The following is a 23,686-nucleotide window of genomic DNA, read 5'->3' as shown; positions in this document are numbered from 1 at the left end:
ATGGACAACTTGGGTTGGTAGATCTCTGAATCTACTCACAACAAACTATTTTTGGGTACCTAAGAAGAGCGCCAAAATGTCCTCATTTCTGAAGGACGATGTTGCGGGATGGGGTGGAGCTGTCAGCTTTCGCCCCCTCTCCCTGTTCCCAGAGGCTCCCGGTGCTCGGGCGCAGCCGCTCGGCTAGGCCGCCCTGGCTGGAGTTAGCCCAGCCTCTTGGCTCTGCAGATGAATGTCCTGTGAAATGTGAGACTCTACGGGCCACCATTTCTCCAAATAGTCTCTGCTGCACCCCCCCCCCGTCTGTCTGTGGGGTGCGGGTGCCGCCTCCCGGGCCGCTCACGTCTTCCTTCCGCTGCTTGGTTTGTTTCCTCTGCCAAACCCCTGGCAGGCGCTGCCCAAAGGGAGTCCCCACAAGTGAGCACCCCGACGGCTGAGCACGGGGCACGCCTGTGGGGAGCCTGGGCGGGAGGGGGAGGGAGGAGGGGGAGGGAAGAGGGGGAGGGAGGAGGGGGAGGAAGGAGGGGGGAGGGAGGAGGGGGAGGGAGGAGGGGGGAGGGGGAGGGGGGGAGGAGGGGGGCACGCGCGGGCCTGTCCATGGCGGCAGCCGAGGGCGGGCATGGAGCCGGGACCAGGGCTGACCGAGGCGCGGCTGCGGCTTCAGCTGAGATTCCGTCAGCAGCGGCTGACTGGGCGGTGCGGGCAGCTCGGCGCTCCGTCCCCGGGGCTCCCACCCCCACGCCTGGCCCTGGCCGGCCTCTCCCTCGGGACTCCCTCCTCCGCGGGCCCCAATCCCAGGCCGTCCGCTGTCCCCCCTAACCCTTCCTTGCCCAAAAGCAAAACGCCCGGCTCTTGGACGGTCGTATATCATAAACAACCTGGATCTGCTTTTTGTGTTTCAAAAGTCTGCGACCTCAGGCCGGCCTTCGACGGCTTTCGCAGAGCTTCCCGCCCACAACGGCCGCTTCGGCGACGGGAAGTCCTGAGTGCGAGGGGCTCGGCGCCGCAGCCCGGCCGGTGTGGGGCCCCGGCGGGGGTGACTCGGGGCGACGTCAGGCGGCAGGGCCGGGGTCTCGGGCCTGGTTCCCGGCAGGCCCCACACAATGCCCTCTTTCTTCCCTCAGAAGCCCGGTGGCTGCCCCGTGCGGGAACCGGGCTCTGCCGCCCCCTGCCGGGCGAGTCCCGCCACGCAGCTGCGGTTCGTCAGTAAAATGTCGGCTGGCGAGCGCAGGAAGCACCGGCCTAAGGAGCACCTTGACGACGTGAGGCCGCCGGGCCCCCAGGTCACGCTCTTCCCAGCTCGGCTCTCGGGGAGGGGGTCGCTGGGCCAGGCACTGCGTGATGGGCAGGTTGGATCCTTGCCGGGGAAGCAGAGCCGCGAGGGGGGGGGGGTGAGGGGGAGGGGGAGGGGGCTGGGAGTGGCGGTAGCCGGGAGTGGAGGCGGAAGCCGCAGCCGGCAGCCTGAGCAGCCGCATCCCTGCTGCCGGGCCAGCGTCCTCACAGCAGGCCCAAGAGAGCCCGGGCCGGGCCGGCGGGCCAGGGGTGCGGCCTGGGTCTGCAAGCAGCGCTTGCAAAGTGGGGAGGGTCCCCACCCTCCGCAGTCAGCGTCCTCCTCCTGGTCTAGGTGGGGTGTGGTGACGGGGCTCAGCAACCAGCCTGCAGCTCTGTGCCTGCCAGTGCACCCCCAGAAGGAGCCCCTGCTCCCCCAGACCTTGCCGAGGGGAGGGTTTCAGGCTGCAAAGCTCTGGTAAATTCATCCCTGGCATTCCTGGGGGTCCCCATGGGGGCGGCTGACAGCAGGACCCAGGATTCCCAGGGGCTCCCGGGGCGGGGGGGAGGGCTGGCAGCAGGACCCAGGATTCCCAGGGGCTCCCGGGGGGGGGAGGGCTGGCAGCAGGACCCAGGATCCCAGGGGGACCCCACGGGAGGGCTGGCAGCAGGGATTTCCAGGGGACCCCACGGGGGGGCTGGCAGCAGGGATCTCCAGGGGACCCCACGGGGGGGCTGGCAGCAGGGATCTCCAGGGGACCCCACGGGGGGGCTGGCAGCAGGGATCTCCAGGGGACCCCACGGGGGGGGGGGAGGTATGTGGCAGCAGGACCTAGCTGTGTCTGCTGGATGCCTGGCAGTCCCTCCTTGCCACTGTCTCGTGAGGAGGAGCCCCCCCCCCCCCATTGACCCTCTGGGCCCGAGGCCCCGGTTGCCAGTGCCTCCTCCTCCCGGGGTGCACTTGTCCTCTCGGTCTGAGCTGGCTCCGGGCTCTGTCTAGGGTAGCAAGTGGATGCGTGTGGTTGTTTCTAGCTGGGCTGGGCTGGGTTGGGAGCGTTCCACGGTCACATCTTCCCAGAACTTTCGCCGCCACAATGGGGACAGGCAGAGGGGGGACCAGGCCTCTGCCCCCAACAGGCGAGCAGAAAGGGCTTCTCCGCTGCCAGGGCTTGCCCCAGACGCCCACGGCCCCCTGCCCGCAGCCAGCACAGCCCCCGCGGGCCGCGCCTGGGGGGGGGCAGGGCCGTTCCTGAACCTCAGGTGCGCTCTTGTTCTGGGCACAGCCGTGTCCCTGCGCCGGGCCTGGGAGCGCGGAAGGTCACCTACCGGCCGAGCGGACAACTGGAATCGGAGCCAAGGTGCCAACACGTCCCATGTCCGGCCTGGCCACTCACCCCGGCGTGCCAGCTACAGACAATTCATGGGGGGCCGGGGGAAGGGGTCTGTAAGAGAATGGGGCGTGGATGCCACGGCCGAGCCCGGGAGGAGGGAAGGTGGCACTTCCACCCGTCCTGGGGTTCTGCTGCGAGCTCCAGCGTGGAAGGGGGGAAGTCTGGGGGAGGGCTGAGGCCGGGTGTGGCCCGGCCGGTTGCCATCTGGGTTCAGGTGACACAATTGTCCTGGTCTGGGGACACTGTCCTGCCGTGTGCCGGGCTGCCGTACAGGGCAATTGGGTTCCCTGTCATAGAGATGTTTATCCGTCCGCTGTTCTCAGAAATCCAAGGTGGACGCAGGAGAGAAGAGCTCAGAGCAGACACAGATGGAAATGGGGCTGAGTGTCTGCTTTCAGTTAACTTAGGGTCAAGTGGAGAAGTGAACGCCTTTCTCCAGAAGTAGCTTCTAAGTCTCTGCTTAAAGCCCAGAGGCCTAAAGTGCCCCCAGCCCCCCAACCCAAGAGTAACACAGAGTAACACCACAAGAGTAACAGAGTAACACCGTAAGAGTGACACCACAGGAGTCACACAGGAGTAACAGTAACACCACAGGAGCACACAGGAGTAACAGTAACACCACAGGAGTCACAAAGGAGTAACAGTAACACCACAAGAATAACACAAGAGTAACACAGTCACACAAGAGTAACAGTAGCACAGGGTCACACAGAGTGACACCACAGAGTCACACAGGAGTAGCACGAAGGCACAGCTTTGGGCTTCAAGGACTGTTTTTTTTTTTTTTTTTTTTTTTTGGCCAGTCCTGGGCCTTGGACTCAGGGCCTGAGCACTGTCCCTGGCTTCTTTCCGCTCAAGGCTAGCACTCTGCCACTTGAGCCACAGCACCGCTTCTGGCCGTTTTCTGTATATGTGGTGCTGGGGAATCGAACCTAGGGCCTCGTGTATCCGAGGCAGGCACTCTTGCCACTAGGCTATATCCCCAGCCCCTCAAGGACTGTTTGAAAAACAAAATTTGGAATAATGAAGTCGTTCCCTGAGGGCTTTGCAGAACTGGAAAAATAAGCAGCTGATAAACACCCCTGGAGACCAGGGCAAGAGAGCGGCGCGTCCCGCCCCGGGCGCCGAGGCGATGTGGCGATGGCCGGGCTGGCAGGCCGCCCTGTCGCGCTCAAGGCCCCTTTGTCAAACTCCACTCACCCACGCCCTGCAGGACAGACGCCGGGCTGCTTCTAAAGGTCACGCTCACAGCCTGACGTGAAGGGCTCAGCGAGTCCAGTCGCCCACGTCTCTGGTCCTCACCCTGGGAAGCACACGGCCGCGCACGCACTTTAACCCAGCCCCCGCCTTCCGGCTCAGCTTCCGCTCACGTTGGCTTCTTCCCTCGTGCGAGCCCCGGGCCGGGTCCCTCCACCACGCGCCACCCGGAACGCGGCTGGCGTGGCCTCCGCTCCGCGAGCTTGCTCTCGGTAGACACCGACTCGCGACACGCTAGGTCGTGAGGGTTGTTTTGAAACGCCCCCCTCCCCCGCGATTATTTACAAAAAACAATAAAAATGAATAAATATGAAAGGGTCGATCTCGGGGCTGGGAGGTGGCTCAGCGGGAGAGCGCCTGCCTGGCCAGCACAAGGCCCTGAGCTTGGTCCTCAGCTCTGGAAACAATAAACGGTCCATCTCATACCTCACCGTGGGCAAGCGCATTTTCTTGGCATTCACTACAGGAATAAAGGAAACTTCCAGAAGCATACTCCTCCTTCCTACCTCCCCCTTTATCTTAAAAATAAGGGGGGGAAAACTCAATTCTAGCTGTGCAGTGGGGGCTCACGACTGTAACCCTAGCTACTCAGGAGACTCGAGCTCTGAGCATCGCGGTTCAAAGTCAGCCTGGGGCAGGAAGGGCCGGGAGCCACCAGGGAGGCCAGAGCCGGCGCCGTGGCTCGAGCGGCAGAGCGCTAGCCCTGAGCGGGAAAAACTCAGCGACAGCACCCCGGCCCCGAGTCCAAGCCCAGGACCGCCATAAAAAGAAATAAAGCAAAATTCTATAAGCCGATTCCAATTTCTTACAATTTTTAACCGTGAAGTCTCAAGGAACACAATCTAAGAAGACTTAAATCCACATGCATCTACCTTCCTGTCCTGAAATAAAACACACAGATGCGTTGATTATACCGTGCTGTAGTGTGTGTGAGCGTGTGTGCACGCGTGTGTGTGTGCGCGTGCCCATACCCGCACAGCCTGGCGTTGCTCCTTCACAGCCGTACCTGGGTCCCTCGGGCTGTGTCGCCAGCCCCACTGTCCCCGTCTGGTTACCTGGGTGTGGAGTCCTGTCGATCGCTGGCTTCTGCGCGGCTGGCTTCCAGCCTGGGCCCTCAGCTCTGTCTTCTGAGTAGCTAGGATTCCAGGCAGCAGCCGCCGGCTCCCCGTCCGCGGCTCGTGCTGCTGTGGTTGCTGTTGAATTTCCCACACTTTGGAAGTGAGAGGCGTCAGACGAGGGCCAAGCGGGCGCTGTGACGTTTCCACCCCGGTTTCCCCGCGGGCGGGGGCGGAGCCCAGGCTCACGGGCCTCTCCGGCCCTGAGTGCGGGTGCTTGCAGCAGGGTTGAAGCCGAGGCTGTTCGAGACTCAGGTCTTCCCGCCTCCACCGCCAGCTAGGATTCGCGCGTGAGAACCACCACACCGGCAGTTTAATGCTTTCAATTACGTAATTACGCTTAACGATTCCCCCGTCCAGTGGAAATACATATGAGCGTTATTTTAAGCCTGGACAATAGATCTCTCAGGACTGATATCTTCCGTCACCCTTAACATTTTATTTTAGGGCTGGCCTCGTGGCAAGAGTGCTCGCCTCTTATACATGATGCCCTGGGTTCGATTCCTCAGCACCACAGATATAGAAAAAGCCAGGAGTGGCGCTGTGGCTCAGGTGGCAGAGTGCTAGCCTTGAGCGAAAAGAAGCCAGGGACAGCGCTCAGGCCCTGAGTCCCCAAAACAAACAAACAAAAAACCACATTTTTTTTTATTTTAAAAATCTGTTTCAAGTAATTACTTCGTATTTTGTAACAGCAGTCCGCTTTACGAAGATCATGTCGGAAGGCAGAAGAGAATGTTCTAGAGTGTTCAGTGTTTACAGGATCACCGTGAAACTAACCGCGTGGACGTGCAGTTCCCTCGGTGTGTGGGCTGCCAGGTCGTGGCCGGGCCGTGGCCGCTGGGTGGCAGGTGCCCTGGCGTGGGGTGAGCCAGGTCCTCCGGGCGGGAGCGGTCTGTGCCCCCCTCTGGGGGGTGGGGGGCTCTGCGTACCGGGCGCGGCCTGGCCCGGCGCCGCCTTCCCTCCATCCCGGCTGTGGCCTCCTGCAGTCATCGTGGTCTCACGCCTCCCCGTGGGGCCGAGTCCCGCGCGTGTGACCTCTGGGCACCTCCGAGTCCTCGAGGCCTCAGCACCCCAAACCGCTGTAGACGTCCGGGAGCGCCGGACGCGAGAGCCGCGAGGGGCGGAGGCCACCGGCCAGCCCCGTGGCTCTCGTGGGCTCTGCTCCCCACCTCCTGGGCTAGTCCACTGTCACCGCGGTGACCGCTGCCACCCAACGCTCACGTCGGAACCGACACCTCTCCTCCTCCACCAGGAAGTGGCATTCGTGACCTCGTGAGTGCTCAGGGGACCGCGGACGCCCCTCCCCCACCCTGTGACCTCCTGAGTGCTCAGGGGACCGCGGACGCCCCTCCCCCACCCTGGTGACCTCGTGAGTGCTCAGGGGACCCGGGACGCCCCTCCCCCACCCTGGTGACCTCGTGAGTGCTCAGGGGACCGCGGACGCCCCTCCCCCACCCTGGTGACCTCCTGAGTGCTCAGGGGACCCGGGACACCCCTCCCCCACCCTGGTGACCTCGTGAGTGCTCAGGGGACCCGTGGACCCCCCACCCGTGACCTTGTGAATGCCCAGGGCACCAGCAGGACCCCACCCCCCCCACACCGTGGAGGCCATTGCAGTTCACCCCTTCTGCCACGTGAGGCATCACTGAGCCAGGAGTGACCCTGGCCGGACACGCGGCCCACGCCCCTGGGCTTCCGGCCTCCAGAGCTGTGTAGCCCTGCATGCCCATTGCCCACAAATGACCGAGTCTGTTTCATTTCGTTGCAGAGGCAAGAACAGATCAACGCAGGTCACAAGCAGCGGTCTGGGCTTGGCGTGCCGAGCAGCAGCACTGTGTGTGCTTAGCAAACCCAAGGCTGGGGTTTCACCTAGCACCAAAGAAAGACCCCCGCCCCCAAAAAACACCCTTTTATTAAAAACATACCCCTTTCTGGGCAGTCGAGCCTCCTGCCTGTGATCTTCGCCACTCAGGAGGCCGAGATCTGAGGATCACGGTTCAAAACCAGCCCAGGCAGGAAAGCCTATGCGATGATCTCCAAAAGTCACCCCAAGAGCTGGAGGTGCAGCCCACGTGGCAGATTGCTAGGCTTGAGCAAAAGCCGGCCCCGAGTTCAAGCCCCGGGACTGGCAAGAACAAGAGCCACATCTTATCATGGGTGACCAGTCTTTGAAGAAATGTCTCGTCAGACCCACACGTGATTTTAAAATTTGCTTTAAAATGAGTTGGGTTCTTGTTAAGATGCAGGCTCTGACTGTGTCTGTGGCCTTCGCAAGGCCCAGGCTGAGCCCCGCTGCCCGGGCAGGGAGAAGGCCCCAAGTTCACCTAGAGTTGAGTCTCTGGCCGCCCGTCCAACCGTTGTCCTTGACTGGGCGATCTGCCTTTTCTCTAGCTGAATCAGGATTCTATTCTGTCTTTGATTTTTCTACACTTTTGCTACAATGTGTTTTGAAGTAGATACTTGCTACACTTGAATTTTACTGTGCTTTAAAAAAAATAATAGCCATGCTTCTCATCTACTTGGGAAATAAATGACCACCTATTATTTCTTCAAAAGGAACCTTTCATTTCCTACAGGACCTTCTGCTGGAACACCAGTTGCACCAATGTTAGACTTTGTGTGTGTGCACACGTGTATTTGTGCCAGTACTGGGGCTTGAACTCAGGGCCTGGGTGCTGTCCCTTAGCTTCTCACTCAAGGATGGCGCGCTACCACTTGCGCCACAGCTCCGCTTCTGGCTCTTTGTTGGTTAATTGGTTTTTTTGTTTTTTTTTTTTTGGCCAGTCCTGGGTCTTGGACTCGGCCTGAGCTCTGTCCCTGGCTTCTTCCCGCTCAAGGCTAGCACTCTGCCACTTGAGCCACAGCGCCGCTTCTGGCTGTTTTCTGTATATGTGGTGCTGGGGAATCGAACCTAGGGCCTCGTGTATCCGAGGCAGGCACTCTTGCCACTAGGCTATATCCCCAGCCCTGTTGGTTAATTGGACAGTCTTAAAGATTTTCTGCCTGGGCTGACTCCAAACCTTGATCCTCAGGTCTCAGCCTCCGGGCAGCTCTGATTGCGGGCGTGAGCCCGTGGGGCTGGTCCTATCTCTCCCTGCCCCTCCCTTCTGCTTGTCGTTTTTTTTTCAGTTGGCCATGGGGCTTGAATTCTGGTCCTGGGCACAGTTCCTGACCGCAGTGGGTGTTGACACAGTGGGTGTCCTGAGCGCAGTGGGTGCTGACTGCAGTGGGTGTCCTGGGTGCAGTGGGTGCTGACCTTAGTGGGTACTGACCACAGTGGGTGCTGACTGCAGTGGGAGTCCTGGGTGCAGTGGGTGCTGACCGCAGTGGGTGTCCTGGGTGCAGTGGGTGTCCTGGGTGCAGTGGGTGTCCAGGGCGCAGTGGGTACTGACCACAGTGGGTGCTGACTGCAGTGGGTGTCCTGGGTGCAGTGGGTGTCCTGGGTGCAGTGGGTGCTGACCGCAGTGGGTGCTGACCACAGTGGGTGCTGACTGCAGTGGGAGTCCTGGGTGCAGTGGGTGCTGACCGCAGTGGGTGTCCTGGGTGCAGTGGGTGTCCTGGGTGCAGTGGATGTCCAGGGCGCAGTGGGTACTGACCACAGTGGGTGCTGATTGCAGTGGGTGTCCTGGGTGCAGTGGGAGTCCTGGGTGCAGTGGGTGCTGACCGCAGTGGGTGTCCTGGGTGCAGTGGGTGTCCTGGGTGCAGTGGATGTCCAGGGCGCAGTGGGTACTGACCACAGTGGGTGCTGACTGCAGTGGGTGTCCTGGGTGCAGTGGGTGTCCTGGGTGCAGTGGGTGCTGACCGCAGTGGGTGCTGACCACAGTGGGTGCTGACTGCAGTGGGAGTCCTGGGTGCAGTGGGTGCTGACCGCAGTGGGTGTCCTGGGTGCAGTGGGTGTCCTGGGTGCAGTGGATGTCCAGGGCGCAGTGGGTACTGACCACAGTGGGTGCTGATTGCAGTGGGTGTCCTGGGTGCAGTGGGTGTCCTGGGTGCAGTGGGTGCTGACCGCAGTGGGTGTCCTGGGTGCAGTGGGTGTCCTGACCGCAGTGGGTGTCCTGGGTGCAGTGGGTGTCCTGGGTGCAGTGGGTGCTGACCGCAGTGGGTGTCCTGGGTGCAGTGGGTGTCCTGGGTGCAGTGGGTGCTGACCACAGTGGGTGCTGACCGCAGTGGGTACTGACCACAGTGGGTGCTGACCGCAGTGGGTGCTGACCGCAGTGGGTGTCCTGGGTGCAGTGGGTGTCCGGGGCGCAGTGGGTGCTGACCCCGCCCTCTCTCCAGGCATGTACCCTCAGGCCTCCCTGCCCCACTGCCTCTGTGAACGCCCGCCCAGGGCTCAGCTGGAGTCCAGGGAGCCTCGGGTCACCGCGTGCCCGGGGCTGGGGTTCCTGGACAACACTGCCAGGCGTGGCCCTGTGAGGGCCGGTACCTCACACGGTCCTCACTTAGGCTCGGGCCCCAGGCCTCTGCTAAGACCCGGGATCCGGGTTCCGGGACCCGCGTGGGCTGTCGGCACACACGGAGGCCTTCCCTCCCTCGCCGGCTCCCGTGGGGCACGGTAGACAGACTGGGAGGTGAGGCCTTGGGGCCTTGACCAAGCCGCGTGGGGCACCAGCCGTGAGCCCACCTGTCACGGGGGACCCCCCAGACGCCGCGGCCACCCCTTCCCCTCCAATCCGCCGTGCGGGGCGCTGCCTGCTCTGCGGCCACGGCCACGGCCACGGCCACGGATGCCCGCCCCGAGCGCGGGCCCTGGGCCTCCGCCTGGCCCAGACGTCGTGGCTGAGCTCGGAGCCCGGGCTGCTCGCAGCCGCGGGCTCCCCCGGCCCCCAGTGGCTCCCCCAGACCCCAAGGACGAGGCGAGACACACAGGAATGTTGGAATTGCTTTTACTGAGGGGCGGGCGTGGCCAGGCTCCGCCGTGGTCAGGTTAGTGTTCTGCTGGCGCCTCCACCCGCGCCGGCCGGGTTAGTGGGACATGCAAAGCTCACTCACAGAGTGGAGGGGGGGCCCGGGGGGGGGGGGGCGCGGCCCGCCGCCCAGGGCCACAGGCGAGCTGGGCTCCCTGGGAGCGGGGCGGGCTGGCAGCCCCCGGGCCTGTGGGAGAAGATGAGGTCCTCGGGACCCCCAGCCCCGCCCAGCCAGAACACCCGAAAGACACGTGGGCCGGGGCCTTGGGGCCCGGGGCCGCGGGGGGACACAGAAGGCACTTACGGGGCGAGCAGGGGCTGGAGGCGAAAGCCGGAGGCCGGGGGCCGAGCGTGGGGGCCGGGGGCGGGGAGCTCGGGCGCGGAGCGGCACAGTGGCGGAGCCAGGGAAGAGGCGGGGCCGGGCTCGCCGCCTCCGCGCCCGGCCCCGGTGCCCACAGGAAAGCAGCTTCTCAGGGCAGGCGGGCAGAGGCGGCCAGACCAGGACCCCCCTCCCCGGGAAGACCCACCGAGCCGACAGGCCAGGCCGGGAGGCAAGCTGGGAGCGGACGCTAGCCCGGGGAGAGAGCTGGAGAGGGCGCGCGGGGCCGAGCCGGCCCTCGGCAGGCAGCGAGGCCGGGCTGGGGGGCCGACGCCTCCGGGGGGACGGAGGGGCGGGCTGAGGGGCGGGCTGGGAGCTGGCGCTGGGCCCTCCAAGGCACCTGGCTGTGGTGAGTGGCAGGAAGACGGGGACAGGAAGCCCCAAGGGGATGGGGTGGCAGTGGGGGGGGCAACCCCATCTCCCAACACACAGGCTGTCTAAACAGGGCGCGCGCGCGTGTGCGTGCGCGCGCGCGCGTGCGTGCGTGCGTATGCGTATTCTATGTTAGTCTGGTCTTTTTGGTTAATCTCAGGCACCGCTGGGGAGGAAGACCCCTGGACGTGTTAGAGGGAGACCCCGCGCCTCGGCGGGGAGCCGGGACACATGCAGAGCGGGCGGGCGGGGCGCAGGCGGGGCTCAGGCGACCGCAGACTCCGAGCCCCCCAGGGAAGCCGAGGACCCCGAGGCGGCGTAGCGCCGGCCGTAGCCCGAGGAGGAGTAGGAGGAGGAAGAGAAAGTCATGGAGAAGCCGGAGCCGGTGGCGTCGAAGCTGCCGCGGCGGGAGCCGGCGCGGGAGCCGGTGCGGGAGCCGGCGCGCGAGCCGGCGGCCGAGCCCGAGCCGCTGACGCTGTAGGGGCTGTAGTAGCCCTTGCTGGACTGGGCGGCGGCCTCGAGCAGCCGCAGCCCGGTGCCCTCCTCCACCATGCTGCGCTCCAGCGCGTCCTTGTAGGAGATGCGGAGCTTGGTCTTGGGGCAGGTGAGGTACTTGGAGTGCGCGCTGACGTCGCGCAGCTTCTGGGCCGTGCGGGCGTCCACCGTGCCGCGCTGCAGGGCCTCGTCCAGCGACACGCGGCCCGGGCAGTCGGGCTCGATCAGGCCTCCGGTCAGGTACTGCACCTCCAGGAAGCGCTGGCCCGCCTCGTAGTACAGCCAGCCCTTCTTCAGGGCCTGGGCGGCCGACATCTTGGTCTTGGTGCGCGGGTCCTCGAAGCCGCAGAAGGCCTTCTGGGCCAGGTTGATGCGGTCCACCATGACCCGGTCCACCAGGCCCTTGTTGACGGCCTCCGTGACCGAGAAGCGCTCGCCGGTGCCCGGGGTCGATGATGCCGCCGGTGCAGGCCTGCGCCTCCAGCAGCCGCTGCCCGGTGATGTTGTCCACCAGGCTGCGGTGCATGGCCTCCGTGATCGACACCTTCTCCAGCGTCTCCGTGTCCAGGATGCCGGCCACCGGGCCCGTCTCCTCCGTGGGGTCGGACCAGGAGGCCAGCTGGGTCCTGGAGACGGCCGGGCTGATGGGGTAGGAGGAGGACGAGCCCACGGAGGAGGAGCGGGAGCGGAAGCCGCCCGCGTTGCCGGACAGCATGTCGGCGAACTCGGTGATGGAGAGGGTGCCGGCCCGGTACTGGTCCAGCGCCGAGCGGTCGATGAGGTTCTTGGTGATGGCGTCGTCGATGTCGTACTGGCGGCCGGAGCGGCGGTCGATGATCATGGACTTGACCACGCCGTCCGAGGAAGAGATGGTGATCTCCTCCCACTCGCACTCCTGCTCCGACAGCTCCAGGTACGTCTGGTTGTCGATGAGGCCCTTGCGGTAGGCCTCGTACACCGACATCTCCTTGCCCGTCTCGGGGTCCACGATCACCACGCGCCGCTTGCGCACCGAGGACTTGGAGGACGTCTTCCGCTCCCGCTTGCGCTCCTTCAGCGGCAGCAGGCACAGGCCGGTCTGCGGGTCGGTGACGCAGCGCTCCATGAGCTGCAGGTAGGTCAGGTTCTCCTCGTGTTGGGGTCGAAGAAGCCCTTGGTGTCGTCGCTCGGGTCCGTCAGGATCTCGTTCATCTCCTCGTCGAAGAGGCCACGCCGGTAGGCCACCTCCACGGGCAGGCGGTGGCTCTCCTCGGGGTCGATGATGCCGCCCGTGGCGATCTGGGCCTCCAGCAGGCGGATGCCGTGGTCCTTCAGGATGAGCCCCTTCTTCATGGCCTGGAAGAGGGAGATCAGCTTCCCGGAGTACGGGTCCTTGTAGCCGGTCACAGCGCGCTCGGCCGACAGCAGCTTGTCCTTGAACTCGGGGCCCACGATGCCCATGCGCACGGCCTCCTCCACGGTCAGCTTGAGGGCCCTTGATGGGGTCGATGACGTAGCCGGTGGCCGCCTGCGCCTCCAGGAGCTCGAAGGCCGTGCCGGGGCGGATGATGCCTTTCTTCATGGCCTGGTAGACCGAGAGCCGCTCCTTGGTGGCGTCCACGAAGACGCGGCGATGCAGCTGGTGCCCTCGAGGAACTTCTGCAGCTTCTTGGTGACCTCCTCCGACGGAGGTCAGGCCCTCCCCGCAGCTGCAGCGCGGTGGCCTCGTCCAGCACCTGGGAGTGCACCAGCTCCTCCACGGTGATCTGCTTGCGGAGGCCGCGGAAGGTGAGCCTGCGGGTGTCGGACAGGGGCAGCAGCAGGTGGCCGCCGGGCTCGTGGCGGCGGCAGCGCCGGAGCAGCTGTGTGTAGCTGAGGCGCTCCTCCGTGGAGGGGTCCACGTAGCCGCGCACCTCGCTGGGCTCCGACAGCCGGTCGTGCGTGTCCTTGTTGAGGTAGCCGCGCTGGTAGGCCACCTCCAGCGGGAGGTGGAAGGCCCAGGCGCGGGTCCACGACGCCGCCGGTGGCCAGCTGGGCGTCCAGCAGCCGCAGGGCCTCCTCCGCGGGGATCAGCTCCTTCTTCATGGCCTGGAAGAGCGAGATGGCCTGCTCGGTGTAAGGGTCGCGGTAGCCGGTGACAGCGCGCTCCGCGGAGAGCAGGCGGTCGTGCATCTCCGGGCCCACCAGGCCCCTGCGCACGGCCTCGTCCACCGTCAGCCGCTCGCCCTTCACCGGGTCCAGCATGAAGCCCGTGGCCGCCTGGGCCTCCAGAAGCGGGCGCGCCACCTCCACGCTCAGCAGCCCCCGCTTCAGGGCCTGGTAGACGCTCAGCACCTGCTTGGAGCCCGGCAGGTACACGCGGCCACGGAGCCCGTGCCGTAGAGGAAGCGCCAGGCGGACTCGGCCTCCAGCACCTCGTGGAGGCTCCGGGTGCCCTGGCGGAGCTGGTCGTAGGCCTCGAGGGAAATGACGCGGGCGTCGCGCAGGTCCTCGGCCGTCAGGCGGCGGCGCACGAAGTCGTAGGAGGCGCGGCTCTGCTGGCGCACGATCTCGGTCTTCTCGATGATCTCGATGATGAAGATGATCATGCGCTCCTTCGTCACGCGGCCGGCCTGGAAGTCGGCCATCAGGCGGTCCCGCTGCTCCTCGGGGATCAGGTCTGACTGCATCACCTCCCACAGCGACATGGTGGAGCCGCCACGCTCGCCCCCGGCGGGGATGTCGATCTGCGTCTCCTCGAAGGCCCTGCGGGTCTCCTCCTCCGTGTACACCTGCGTGGTCTCCACCACCTCGGCCTTCTCCGCGGCCTTCAGCGGCAGCAGGCGCAGGCCGGTCTCGGGGTCCTCCACGCAGCGCTCCAGCAGCTGCAGGGAGGTCAGGTTCTCGTGCGTGTTGGGGTCGAAAAAGCCCTTGGTGTCGTCGCTCGGGTCCGCCAGGACGCGGCTCGTCTCCTCGTCCAAGTAGCCGCGCCGGTAGGCCACGTCCACGGGCAGGCGGTGGCTGTGCACGGGGTCGATGACGCCGCCCGTGGCGATCTGGGCCTCCAGCAGGCGGAGGCCGTGGTCCCTCAGAACCAGGCCCTTCTCCATGGCCTGGAAGAGCGAGATGGTGGAGCCGGAGTAGGGGTCCTTGTAGCCGGTGACGGCTTTCCTCTGCCGACAGCAGCTTCTCGTGCAGCTCGGGGCCCACGACGCCGGCCTTGACCGCCTCGTGGACGTACAGGCGCTGGTTGCGCACGGGGTCCACGAGGAAGCCGGTGGCCGCCTGGGCCTCCAGCAGGAGCGTGGCGGTGCTGGGCCTGAGCAGGCCGCGGCGCATGGCCTCGTAGACGCCCACCTTCTCCTTGGAGTCCTCCACGTAGACGCCGGCCAGGCAGCCGGCGCCCCGGAGCAGCGTGCGCACCGAGCCCACTTCCGACAGATCCTTGACGGAAGGTCTTGCCGTCCTGGAGCTGCTCGAACTGCGCCCCGCTGAGGACCCCGGCGGCCAGGAGCTCGCTGGCGGGCACGGGCGCGCGCAGGCCGCTGAAGGACAGGCGCTCCCGCCGCCGCGTCTCCACCTCCTCCACGATGGTGATGAGGATCTTGATGACCTTCTCCACCGTGACCTTCCCCGTGCGGAACTGCCGCAGCAGCTCCTGGCGCTGCTCCTCCGTGAAGTACTCGGAGCTGAGGAGCTCCCACACCGTCACGGTCCTGCCCTGGAGGCTGCCCACGGGGACCTCCACCCGGGCCTTCTCGAAGGTCTCGCGCGCCTGCGGCTCCGAGTACACCTCCTCCTGCCGGGCCCGGGCCGCCTTCTCCCGACAGCGGCAGCAGGCTCAGTCCGGTCAGCGGGTCGGGCCCGGCACCGCTGCTGGAGGCTGCCCGTAGGTGACCGGCTCCCGCGTGCCGGGGTCGAGGTAGAGCTTGGCGTCGTCCGCGGGGGCCGACAGGGCCCCGCTGGTTTCCTCATCCAGGTAGCCCCGGGCGTAGGCCACCTCCAGGGGCACGCGGTGGCTCTTGCTGGGGTCCACGATGCCCCCCGTACACAGCTGGGCGTCCAGCAGGCGCAGGCCCTGCTCCCGGGGGATGAGGCCCTTCTTGAGAGCCTGGAACAAGGAGACGCTCTGTCCCGAGTAGGGGTCCCGGTAGCCAGTCACGGCCTTCTCGGCCGACAGCAGCTTCTCGTGCAGCTCGGGGCCCGCCAGGCCGGCACGGACGGCCTCGTCGACCGTCAGCCGGGCGCTCGTGGCGGGGTCGATGATGTGCCCCGTGCCGGCCTGGGCCTCCAGCAGGGCCACCGCCACCTCTGGCGGGAGCAGGCCTCTCCTGGAGGCCTCGTAGACGCTCAGCCTCTGCGCCGCCTCCTCCAGCCACACGCCCGCGATGACGTCGGCGCCCCGCAGGGCCCGGCGCACGCGGTCCAGCTCGGCGGCCTCCTGCACGGAGCGCTCGCCCCGCTGCAGCTGCTGGTAGAGCTCGCGGTCCAGGACCTGGCTGTCCAGCAGCTCGGCGGCCGGCACGAGGCTGCGCAGGCCCTCGAAGCAGAGCTGGCCCTTGCGCTCGTGCTCCTCCACCACGGTGATGACGATCTTGAATGACCTTCTCCACCGTGATGCGGCCGGAGCGGAACTGCCGCAGCAGGTCCGCCGCTGCTCCACCGTGAAGTACTCCGAGTTGATGATCTCCCAGATGGTCACGGGCTTGCCCTGGAACTTGCCGAACGGCGCCGAGACGGTGGCCTTCTCGAAGACGTCCCGGGCCTCCGAGTCCGTGTAAACCAGCTCGCCGCCCTTGGCGGCCTTGTCCGTGAGCGGCAGCAGGCGCAGGCCGGTCTCGGGGTCCTCCACGCAGCGCTCCAGCAGCTGCAGGTAGGTCAGGTTCTCGTGCGTGTTGGGGTCGAAGAAGCCCTTGGTGTCGTCGCTCGGGTCCGCCAGGACGCGGCTCGTCTCCTCGTCCAAGCAGCCGCGCCGGTAGGCCGCGTCCACGGGCAGGCGGTGGCTGTGCACGGGGTCGATGACGCCGCCCGTGGCGATCTGGGCCTCCAGCAGGCGGATGCCGTGGGCCCGGACGATGAGGTCCTTCTGCATGGCCTGGAAGAGCGAGATGCGCTCCCCGGAGTAGGGGTCGGTGTAGCCGGTGACGGCGCGCTCGGCCGACAGCAGCTTGTGGTGCAGCTCGGGGCCCACGACGCCCTCCTTGACGGGCCCTCGTTCACGGTCAGCCGCCGGTTCCCGCACGGGGTCCAGCAGGAAGCCGGACGCGGCCTGGGCCCTCGAGCAGGACGAGGGCGGTGCCGGGGCCTCAGCAGCTGCCGCTGCAGGGCGGCGTAGACGCTCAGCTTCTCGTCGCCGGGCTTGAGCAGCAGCCCCGCCACGCTGCCGCCCGCCCTGCAGGAGGCGGCGCACGTCCTCGCGGCGCGCGAGCTCCTCCACGGTGGTGCCGCCCTCGGCCAGCCGCCGCAGCTCCTCCGCGCTCAGGACCCCCGCCTCGTGCAGCCGGCGGGCGTCCACCGGCCGCCGCAGGCCCCTCGAAGGCGTGCTGGGGCGGCGCCTCCGCCGCGGGGCCGTCGGGCGCGGTCCCGGCCGTTGGGCAGGGCCTTGGCGGCGGCCGCCTCCTCCGAGTGAGCCAGCGCGGCCCGGTGCGCCTCCTCCAGGCGCTGCAGCCGCTCCCGCAGCCTCTGGTTCTCCTCGGCCAGCTCCTTCTCCTGCCGCAGCCGCTGCTGCTCCAGGCGCTGCAGCTCCTCCTGCTTCTGCCGCACGCCCTCCTCCGCCTCCCGCTGCCGCCGCCAGCGCCTCCTCCATGCTGGCCACCAACTGCTGCTTCTCCTGCTCCATCTGCCGCTGCTGCCGCTGCTGCTCCTCGCGCAGCTGCTGGGCCTTGGCCACCTCGTCCTGGAACAGCCGCTCCAGCTTGGCCTTCTCCTGCTCGATGAACTGCTCTCGTTGCAGCAGGCTGTCTTTCCTCCGACAGGAAGCTCTGCTGCAGGTCCCGCGTCTCCTGCAGCCTCTGCTCCTGCTGCACGGTCTGCATCTAGGGGCGGGGAGGACAGCGGTCAGGGAGGAGGGGAGCGGGGAGAGCCCGTATCACCAGCCCCCCTCCACCCCCCCCGGGCATCCCGCCCGGCCGGCCCGCCCGCCCGCCCGCCCGCACGGAAGGTACCTCTCGGACTTGAGCTGCAGCAACCTGGCCTCCCTGCTTGAGCTTCTCCTTCTCGCGCTCCAGCTCGGCGATGGCTTCCCGGAGGCGCCCGGCGTCCTGGTCGCTCTGCTGCCGCTGGATCTCCAGCGTCTGCACCAGGGTCACCTTCTCCTGGGTGGCGAGTTCCGTGCGGTGCAGCTTCTCCCCGATCTCCTCCGCCTGCTTCCGGAAGCGCTGCGCGTCCTCCCTCCGCGCGGGCCTGGGCCCGGCTCATCTCCGCCACGCGCAGCTTGAGGCGCTCGGCCCTCCGCGCTCATCTCCAGCTGCCCGCTGCCGCTCCGCCTCGAGCGTGCGCTGGAAGCCCTGCGTCTCCTGCTCCAGCTGCTGGGCCATCTGCTCCTTGTCCTCCTGCAGCCGGCGGGCCTGCTCCTGGGCGAGCTCCTTCTGCTGCTGCAGCAGCTCGGCCTCGGCCTTGAGCCGCGTGGCCTCCTGCACCGCCTGCATCTTCTCCTTGAGCATCTTCTCGGCCAGGGCGCGCTGCTGCGCCAGGTCCTCCTCGGCAGCTGCCGCAGCCGCGCCGCCTCCTGGGCGGCCACGCTCAGGCGCGCCGCCTCCTCCGGCCACCTGCTTCATCTTCTCCGCCTCCTCCTCCAGGAAGCGCTGCGTGTTGTCCTTGTCCCGCAGGATCAGCGCGCGGTTCTCAGCCTCGATGCGCGCCTTGAGCTTGCCCAGCTCCTCCATCTGCACGCGCACGGAGAAGAGCTCCTCCTCCACCTGGCTGCGCTGGCGCGCGGCCTCCGTCACCTCGGCCTTCAGCCGCTGCAGCTCCTCGTCCAGGATGGCCTTCTGGTGGTCGGTCTCCTCCAGCTGCAGCTTCAGCGTGGTCAGCTCCTGCTCCACCTGCGCCTTCTGCCGCAGCGTCTGCTCCGCGAACTTCTTGTGCTTCTCCATCTCCGCGTCCGCCGCCTGCTTCTGCCGCAGGGCCGCCTGCTCCGCCTGCGCCCGCCGCCCCGCCTCCTGCTCCGCCTCCTTCCGCAGCGTCTCGGCCGCCTCCTGCGCCCGCGCCCGCGCCCGGGCCTGCTCCTCCGCCGCCTGCTTCAGCCGCTCGGCCTCCTCCACCTGCCGCCGGGACCGCGCCGCCTCCTGCTCGGCCCGCTCCCGGGCCCCCTCGGCCTCCTCCGCGGCGCGCCGGGCCGCCTCGGCCTCGCCGCGCAGGCGCTCCAGCACGCTCTGCTCCTGCTGCAGCGTCTGCTGCAGCTCCTGCTCCCCGCTGCTGCACCGCGAAGGCGTGCGCCTTCTCCTCGGCCTGCAGCCGCTTCTGCGCGGCCTCCTGCGCCAGCTGCAGCTGCCGCGCCGACTCCTGCTCCGCCCGCTCCCGCAGGCGCCGCGCCTCCTCCACCTTGGCCTTGAGCCGCTCCACCTCCTCCAGGGCGGCCTTGCGCTGCCGGGCGGCCTCCTCCTCCGCGGCCAGGCTCCTCTGCACGCGCTCCTCCGCCTCCCGGCGCCGCTGCTCCTCCTCGGACGCCAGCTGCCGCTGCCGCGCGGCCTCCCGCTCCGCCTGCTCCTTGCTGCGCAGCGTGTCCTCGGCGCTGCCGCGGATGCGGCCGAGCTCCAGCTCCAGCTCCGCCTTGCCGGCGGCCGCCTTCTCGAAGCTGGCCTTCAGCGCCAGGATCTCCTCCTCCACCTGCCGCCGCTGCCGCAGCGTGTCCTCCACCAGCCCTTCTGCCGCTCCAGCTCGCCCTCCGACGCCTTGCGCAGCTGGGCCAGCCGCTCCTCGATGTCCGCCTTGTGCTGGGCGGCCTGCTCCTCCAGCCGCCGCCGCTGGAAGGCCTCGTCCTCGGCCAGCCGCCGCAGACGCTCGTTCTCCGCCTCCTTCTCCTTGAGGGCGATCTCGGCCTCCGTCTTGAGCCGCGTGGCCTCGCCGATGGCGGCCAGCTTCTCGGCCAGCACGCGCTCCGCCTCGGCCCGCTGCCGCCCCGCGTCCTCCTCGGCCAGCTGCCGCTGCCGCTTCGCCTCCTCCGCCAGCGCGCGCAGGCGCGCCGCCTCCTCCGCCAGCTCGCGGAACCGGCCGGCCTCGGCCTCCAGCCTCTGCTTGGACTTCTCGCTGGAGGAGCGGGACTCCTCCTCCGCGCGGGCCTTGCTGGCCAGCAGCACCTCCATCTCCGCCCGCACCTTGGCCAGCTCGGCCTCCAGCTCCTGGCGCTTCTGGGCGGCGGCGGCCGCCTCGCGCTGCAGCCGGGCCAGCTCCTCCTCCAGCAGCTGCCGCTGCTGCTCGCCGTGCTCCGTCTCGGCCCGCAGGCGGATCAGCTCCTGCTCCGCCGCCAGGCGCTGCTGGGCCGTGCCCTCCGCCAGCTGCCGCTGCTTCTCCAGCTCCTGCTCCGCCAGCTCGCGCTGCCGCACGGCCTGCTCCTCCGCCTTGCCGCGCCGCCGGGCCTCGCGCTCCGCCTCCTCCTTCTGCTTCTCCGCCTCGGCCTGCGCCAGGCTCTTCTGCTGCGCCACCTCCTCGGCCTGCAGCCGCAGCCGCAGCGCCTCGTTCGCCTTCAGCTGCCAGCGCTCCAGCTCCCGCTCCGCCTCCTCCCGCGCCCGCTCGGCCCTCGGCCTGCTGCTCCGCCCGCCGCGCCGCCTCCTCCCGCAGCTGCGCCACGGCCACGTGCTCCTCCTTGCAGCGTGCGCTCCAGCTGCGCCGTCTTCTCTGCAAACGAGGCGCGCTTGCTCTGCAGCTCCGCCTCCAGGCTGCGCTGCGCCGTCTCCTGCGCCACCTGCACCTGGCGGGCGCGCTCCGCCTCGGCCTGCCGCCGCCGCCGCTCCGCCTCCTCCGCCTGCAGCCGCAGCTCCTCCAGCGCCTGCAGGGCCCGCTGCTTCTCCCGGGAGGCCTCCGCCTCGGCCTTCACGCGCGCGGCCAGCTCGGCCTCCGCCTGCCGCTTGCGCTGGCTCTCCTCCTGCACCTGCCTCCGCAGGCGCTCGGCCTCCTCCTGGGCCTGCCGCCTCTGCGCCTCGGCCTCCTCCGCCCGCGCGCGCAGGGCCTGCAGCTCGTCCTCGGCCCCGCCGCGCTGGCGCTCGGTGCTCTCCAGCTGCAGGCGCACCACGCGGATCTCCTCCTCGATGCGCAGCCGGCTGCGCTCGGCCGCCTCCGCCTGCTGGGCCTTGGCCTGGATCTCGGCCTCCGAGCTCTGCCGCAGGTGCTGCAGCTCCTCCTGGATGCTGCGCTTCTGCTGCTGGGCGTCCACCGCCGCCTCCTCCCGGCGCGCCACCTCCTCCTGCATGCGCCGCTGCAGCTCCCTGGCCTCGCGCTCCGCCTGGGCCTTGGCCTGGGCGTGGGCCTCGGCCAGCTGCCGCTGCGGTCTCCAGCGCGGCCTCCACCTCCGCCAGCCGCTCCCGCTCCTCCGCCCGCTTGCTGCTCAGCAGCCTCTGTGGCCGCGGCGGAGAGAAGAGAACCAGAGAGAGCGTGAGGGGGGGGTGGCGGGCGCTCGGATGACACGGTGCCACCACAGTCACACGGACGGCGCGGCGCAGGGTCAGGGAGGACAGAGGCCCCCGCCCGGCCGCGGAGACGGCGTGCACCCGCCCGGGCACGCACCGCACGCGCCTCCAGCCCGCCGTGCTCACCAGCCCGGGGAAGGAGGCCCGGGCTTCCTCCCCTCTTCCCGCAGACAGGCGACGAGACAGACGGACAGGGAGAGAGAGAGAGAGCAAAGCAGAAAGTCGCAGGGCCTGCAAGCGGTCTCGCCACGGTCCTGCCTGAGCTCCGCCCACCCCGGCGGCCTGCTCCCCGCCTCAGGGCCCTCCCCCTAGGTAGGGGCCGTTTTCAGAGCCACGTGGGGTGGGCGGGACGAGGCAGTCGGGGCGGGGCGGCAGTCAGGAGAGGTGCTCAAGCCGGCAGTCTGAGCAGAGGAGGCGGGAGGACACACGGACGGGTGGCGTGCGGCCCGGCGCCGGCGCCTCGAATGTCCCTCCCCAGCCCCCCAGCTCCCCCCCAGAGCCAAGGGCAGAGAGGAGCCCAGGCAGAATCCCCAGGAAGGAGGCGTGGGAGGCGGAGGGTGCAGGTGAGGGCGGTCGCCGACGGGAGAGAGGAGGCACGAGCCACCATGGCGGAAAGCAGCGCACAGCGTCAGGCCAGGGCGGGGCTTGCGGGTGTGGGCGGGGCCGCGGGCGGGGTCAGCCCGGGCAGCCGTGATACAGAGAGGGCACTGGGCGGCACCAGGGAGTGAGCTCAGGGTCTAACGGGCTGCCTCCAGGATACACGCCAGGAGACGCCCCGGGCCTCCCCACCCGGCCCTACCTCCTCCTCCTCCATGCGGCGCAGGGTCTCACTGATGAACTTGATATACTGGCTGGTGAGGGTGGTCAGCTCGCTGTAGCGCGTCCGCAGGTCCACGTACTGTGGGGAGAGGAGCAGGCTCAGGCCGGCACAGAGCTGACGCCGTGGGCCTCCCCTGAACCCTCAGCCGAGCGGGGCCGTCCCCGTCCTACCTCTTGGATGATGGTCTCCGACCCCGACTGGACCTTGGGCTTCTTGGCTGGGGAGGCCACCGGCTCGAGCTGCGCCTTGTATGTGACCAGCTGGAGCTCATAGTCCTGCAAGAATCGCTGCATTCGGTCCCGGCTCCCGACAGGCCTTCCCCAGAGCCCAACCCCCGCCTGGCAGAGGGACCTGGAAGGCGGGTCAGGCACGGGGTGGGGGGGGGGGAGGCGCTCACCTTGATGGCGTTGATGTACTGCTTGGCGAACTTCTGGCACTCCTCAACCTTCTCTCCGTAGCGCTCGATCTCCTCCAGCAGGGCCTGAGAGGGCGGAGAGGTGAGCACCGACGGCCAGGCGCCCTCCCCCCCCCCCCCCCCGGCTGCCCGCCCGCCCAGGCCCCACCTTCTCCTGCCGCAGCTGCTCCCGCGCAGCCTGGCTGTTGGCCACGGGCACCGCCTGGATCTGCTCCTGCCGGCGCTTGGCGTCCTGCAGCCAGACGCCCAGGGGCTCGGCGCTCTCGCGGTAGTAGCGCAGCTGGCGGCCCAGCTGCTCGAGCTCGCGCTGCCGCAGGTCGGCCTGGGCCAGCACGGCCTGCCAGCGCTCCAGCAGCTGGGCGACGCGCTCGCGCCAGCGCTCCACCTCCACGTCGCGCTCCCCGTGGCGCTGCTGCAGCCGCTCGCCCACCTCCTGGGCCCCCCGCAGCTCGTCCCGCAGGGCGTCGAACAAGGCTGCTGCGCCTCGGCCTGCGCACGCAGCTTCTGCGGGGCACAGGGCAGACGCGGCTCACGCCGGGCCCCTGCCAGCGCCCTCCCCTCCCCCCGCCCAGGAGGCGGGTGCCCGCCTCCAGGCGTACCTTGAGCGCGGTCTTGGTGGCCTCAAGCTCCGGGAGGGTGGCAGGCACGGCCTGGGCCTCCTTGAGCTGCTCCTCGTGAGTCCTGAGCACCTCCTCCACGCCCTGGGTGCTGCGGATCACCAGGCTAATCGTCTTGAGCCTGGGGAGGGGCGGGGAGGGGCTCAGCCAGGGCGTGTGGCGCTCCAGCGGCTGCCCCAGCCATGGGGTGAGAGGCGGAGGGAGCCCGGCCCCGGCGAGCCCAGGCGAGGGAGGTGGACGGGGCTGGCCTGGCACACCGGTGCAGTTCAGACTCGCTGCAGCCAGGGCCCGGCGGCTCACACCCGTAACCCTAACTACTCGGGACACTGAGATCTGAGAACGGCAGCTCAAGGCAGCCCTGGCAGACAGACTCAACAGACATTTCTCTCTCTCTCCCTCTCTATTCTTTTTGCTAGTCCCGGGGCTTGGACTCAGGGCCTGGGCTCTGTCCCTGAGCCTCTCTATGCTCAAGGCTAGCACTCTGCCACTAGAGCCACAGCGCCACTCCTGGCCTTTTCCGTTCATGTGGTACTGAGGAATCGAACCCAGGGCTTCATGCAAGCTAGGCAAGCAGTCTACCACTAAGCCACATTCCCAGCCCTTCTGTCTAATTTTTAAAAAGTGAGAGATGCAGTTGTGGCTCAAGTGTAAAGCTCCAGCCTTGAGCTACAAACTAAGCAAGAGTGAGCAGCCCCAAGTTCAAACCTCAGTACCAGCACCTCAGCTCGGGCTGGCCGAGGGGCCCGAGGTGAGCCGGCACCAGGTGCCACGTGGCACGGCGGCCCACAGTGAGAAGGAAGGGCGGCCCGCCTGCAGCACAGCAAGCACTAACGCTGGGCGTCAGTGCTGGGGCCTGCGTCGGGACAGTCAAGGCAGGAATGGAGGAGATTGCTTGGTACGCTTCTGGAAAACCCGTGTAAATATATACCGCCTTTCATGCTTCTGAACTGAAAGAGGCTGAAATAAATAAACAACCAAGAAAGAGCAGAAGAGGCCTTGCAGCTGGGCGTGGGGGGGACCGAGGGGCAGGGTGGGGGAGGGCGTGGGGGGGGCAGAGGGGCAGGGTGG

The 23,686-nt window shown here is 67.7% G+C and overlaps 1 protein-coding gene across 1 annotated transcript in view; it reads right to left on the bottom strand.

Moving 5' to 3' along the window:
- Window positions 1–10,822: 10,822 nt before the first annotated feature.
- The window catches only part of Plec (plectin), a 36,074-nt gene continuing 23,210 nt past the window's right edge, over window positions 10,823–23,686 (bottom strand). The window contains 39 exon segments of the mRNA XM_048358590.1: window positions 10,823–11,632; window positions 11,634–12,319; window positions 12,322–12,655; window positions 12,657–12,793; window positions 12,796–12,856; window positions 12,859–13,158; window positions 13,160–13,524; window positions 13,527–14,313; window positions 14,315–14,596; window positions 14,598–14,966; window positions 14,968–15,003; window positions 15,005–15,025; window positions 15,027–15,740; window positions 15,742–15,794; window positions 15,797–16,418; window positions 16,420–16,449; window positions 16,451–16,531; window positions 16,533–16,673; window positions 16,675–16,722; window positions 16,724–16,933; window positions 16,935–17,108; window positions 17,110–17,178; window positions 17,308–17,532; window positions 17,534–17,590; window positions 17,592–17,612; window positions 17,614–17,849; window positions 17,852–17,903; window positions 17,905–18,552; window positions 18,554–19,002; window positions 19,005–19,878; window positions 19,880–19,945; window positions 19,947–20,627; window positions 20,629–20,694; window positions 21,566–21,664; window positions 21,757–21,861; window positions 21,984–22,067; window positions 22,150–22,472; window positions 22,475–22,505; window positions 22,601–22,739. Of these exon segments, the coding sequence (XP_048214547.1) occupies window positions 10,955–11,632; window positions 11,634–12,319; window positions 12,322–12,655; window positions 12,657–12,793; window positions 12,796–12,856; window positions 12,859–13,158; window positions 13,160–13,524; window positions 13,527–14,313; window positions 14,315–14,596; window positions 14,598–14,966; window positions 14,968–15,003; window positions 15,005–15,025; window positions 15,027–15,740; window positions 15,742–15,794; window positions 15,797–16,418; window positions 16,420–16,449; window positions 16,451–16,531; window positions 16,533–16,673; window positions 16,675–16,722; window positions 16,724–16,933; window positions 16,935–17,108; window positions 17,110–17,178; window positions 17,308–17,532; window positions 17,534–17,590; window positions 17,592–17,612; window positions 17,614–17,849; window positions 17,852–17,903; window positions 17,905–18,552; window positions 18,554–19,002; window positions 19,005–19,878; window positions 19,880–19,945; window positions 19,947–20,627; window positions 20,629–20,694; window positions 21,566–21,664; window positions 21,757–21,861; window positions 21,984–22,067; window positions 22,150–22,472; window positions 22,475–22,505; window positions 22,601–22,739 (10,354 nt within the window). The 3' untranslated portion in view covers window positions 10,823–10,954.

This window comes from Perognathus longimembris, chromosome 12, assembly GCF_023159225.1.
Source record: "Perognathus longimembris pacificus isolate PPM17 chromosome 12, ASM2315922v1, whole genome shotgun sequence".
In the NCBI taxonomy this organism is placed as follows: Eukaryota; Metazoa; Chordata; class Mammalia; order Rodentia; family Heteromyidae; genus Perognathus; species Perognathus longimembris.
This window is presented reverse-complemented; position numbering and strand designations above follow the sequence as displayed.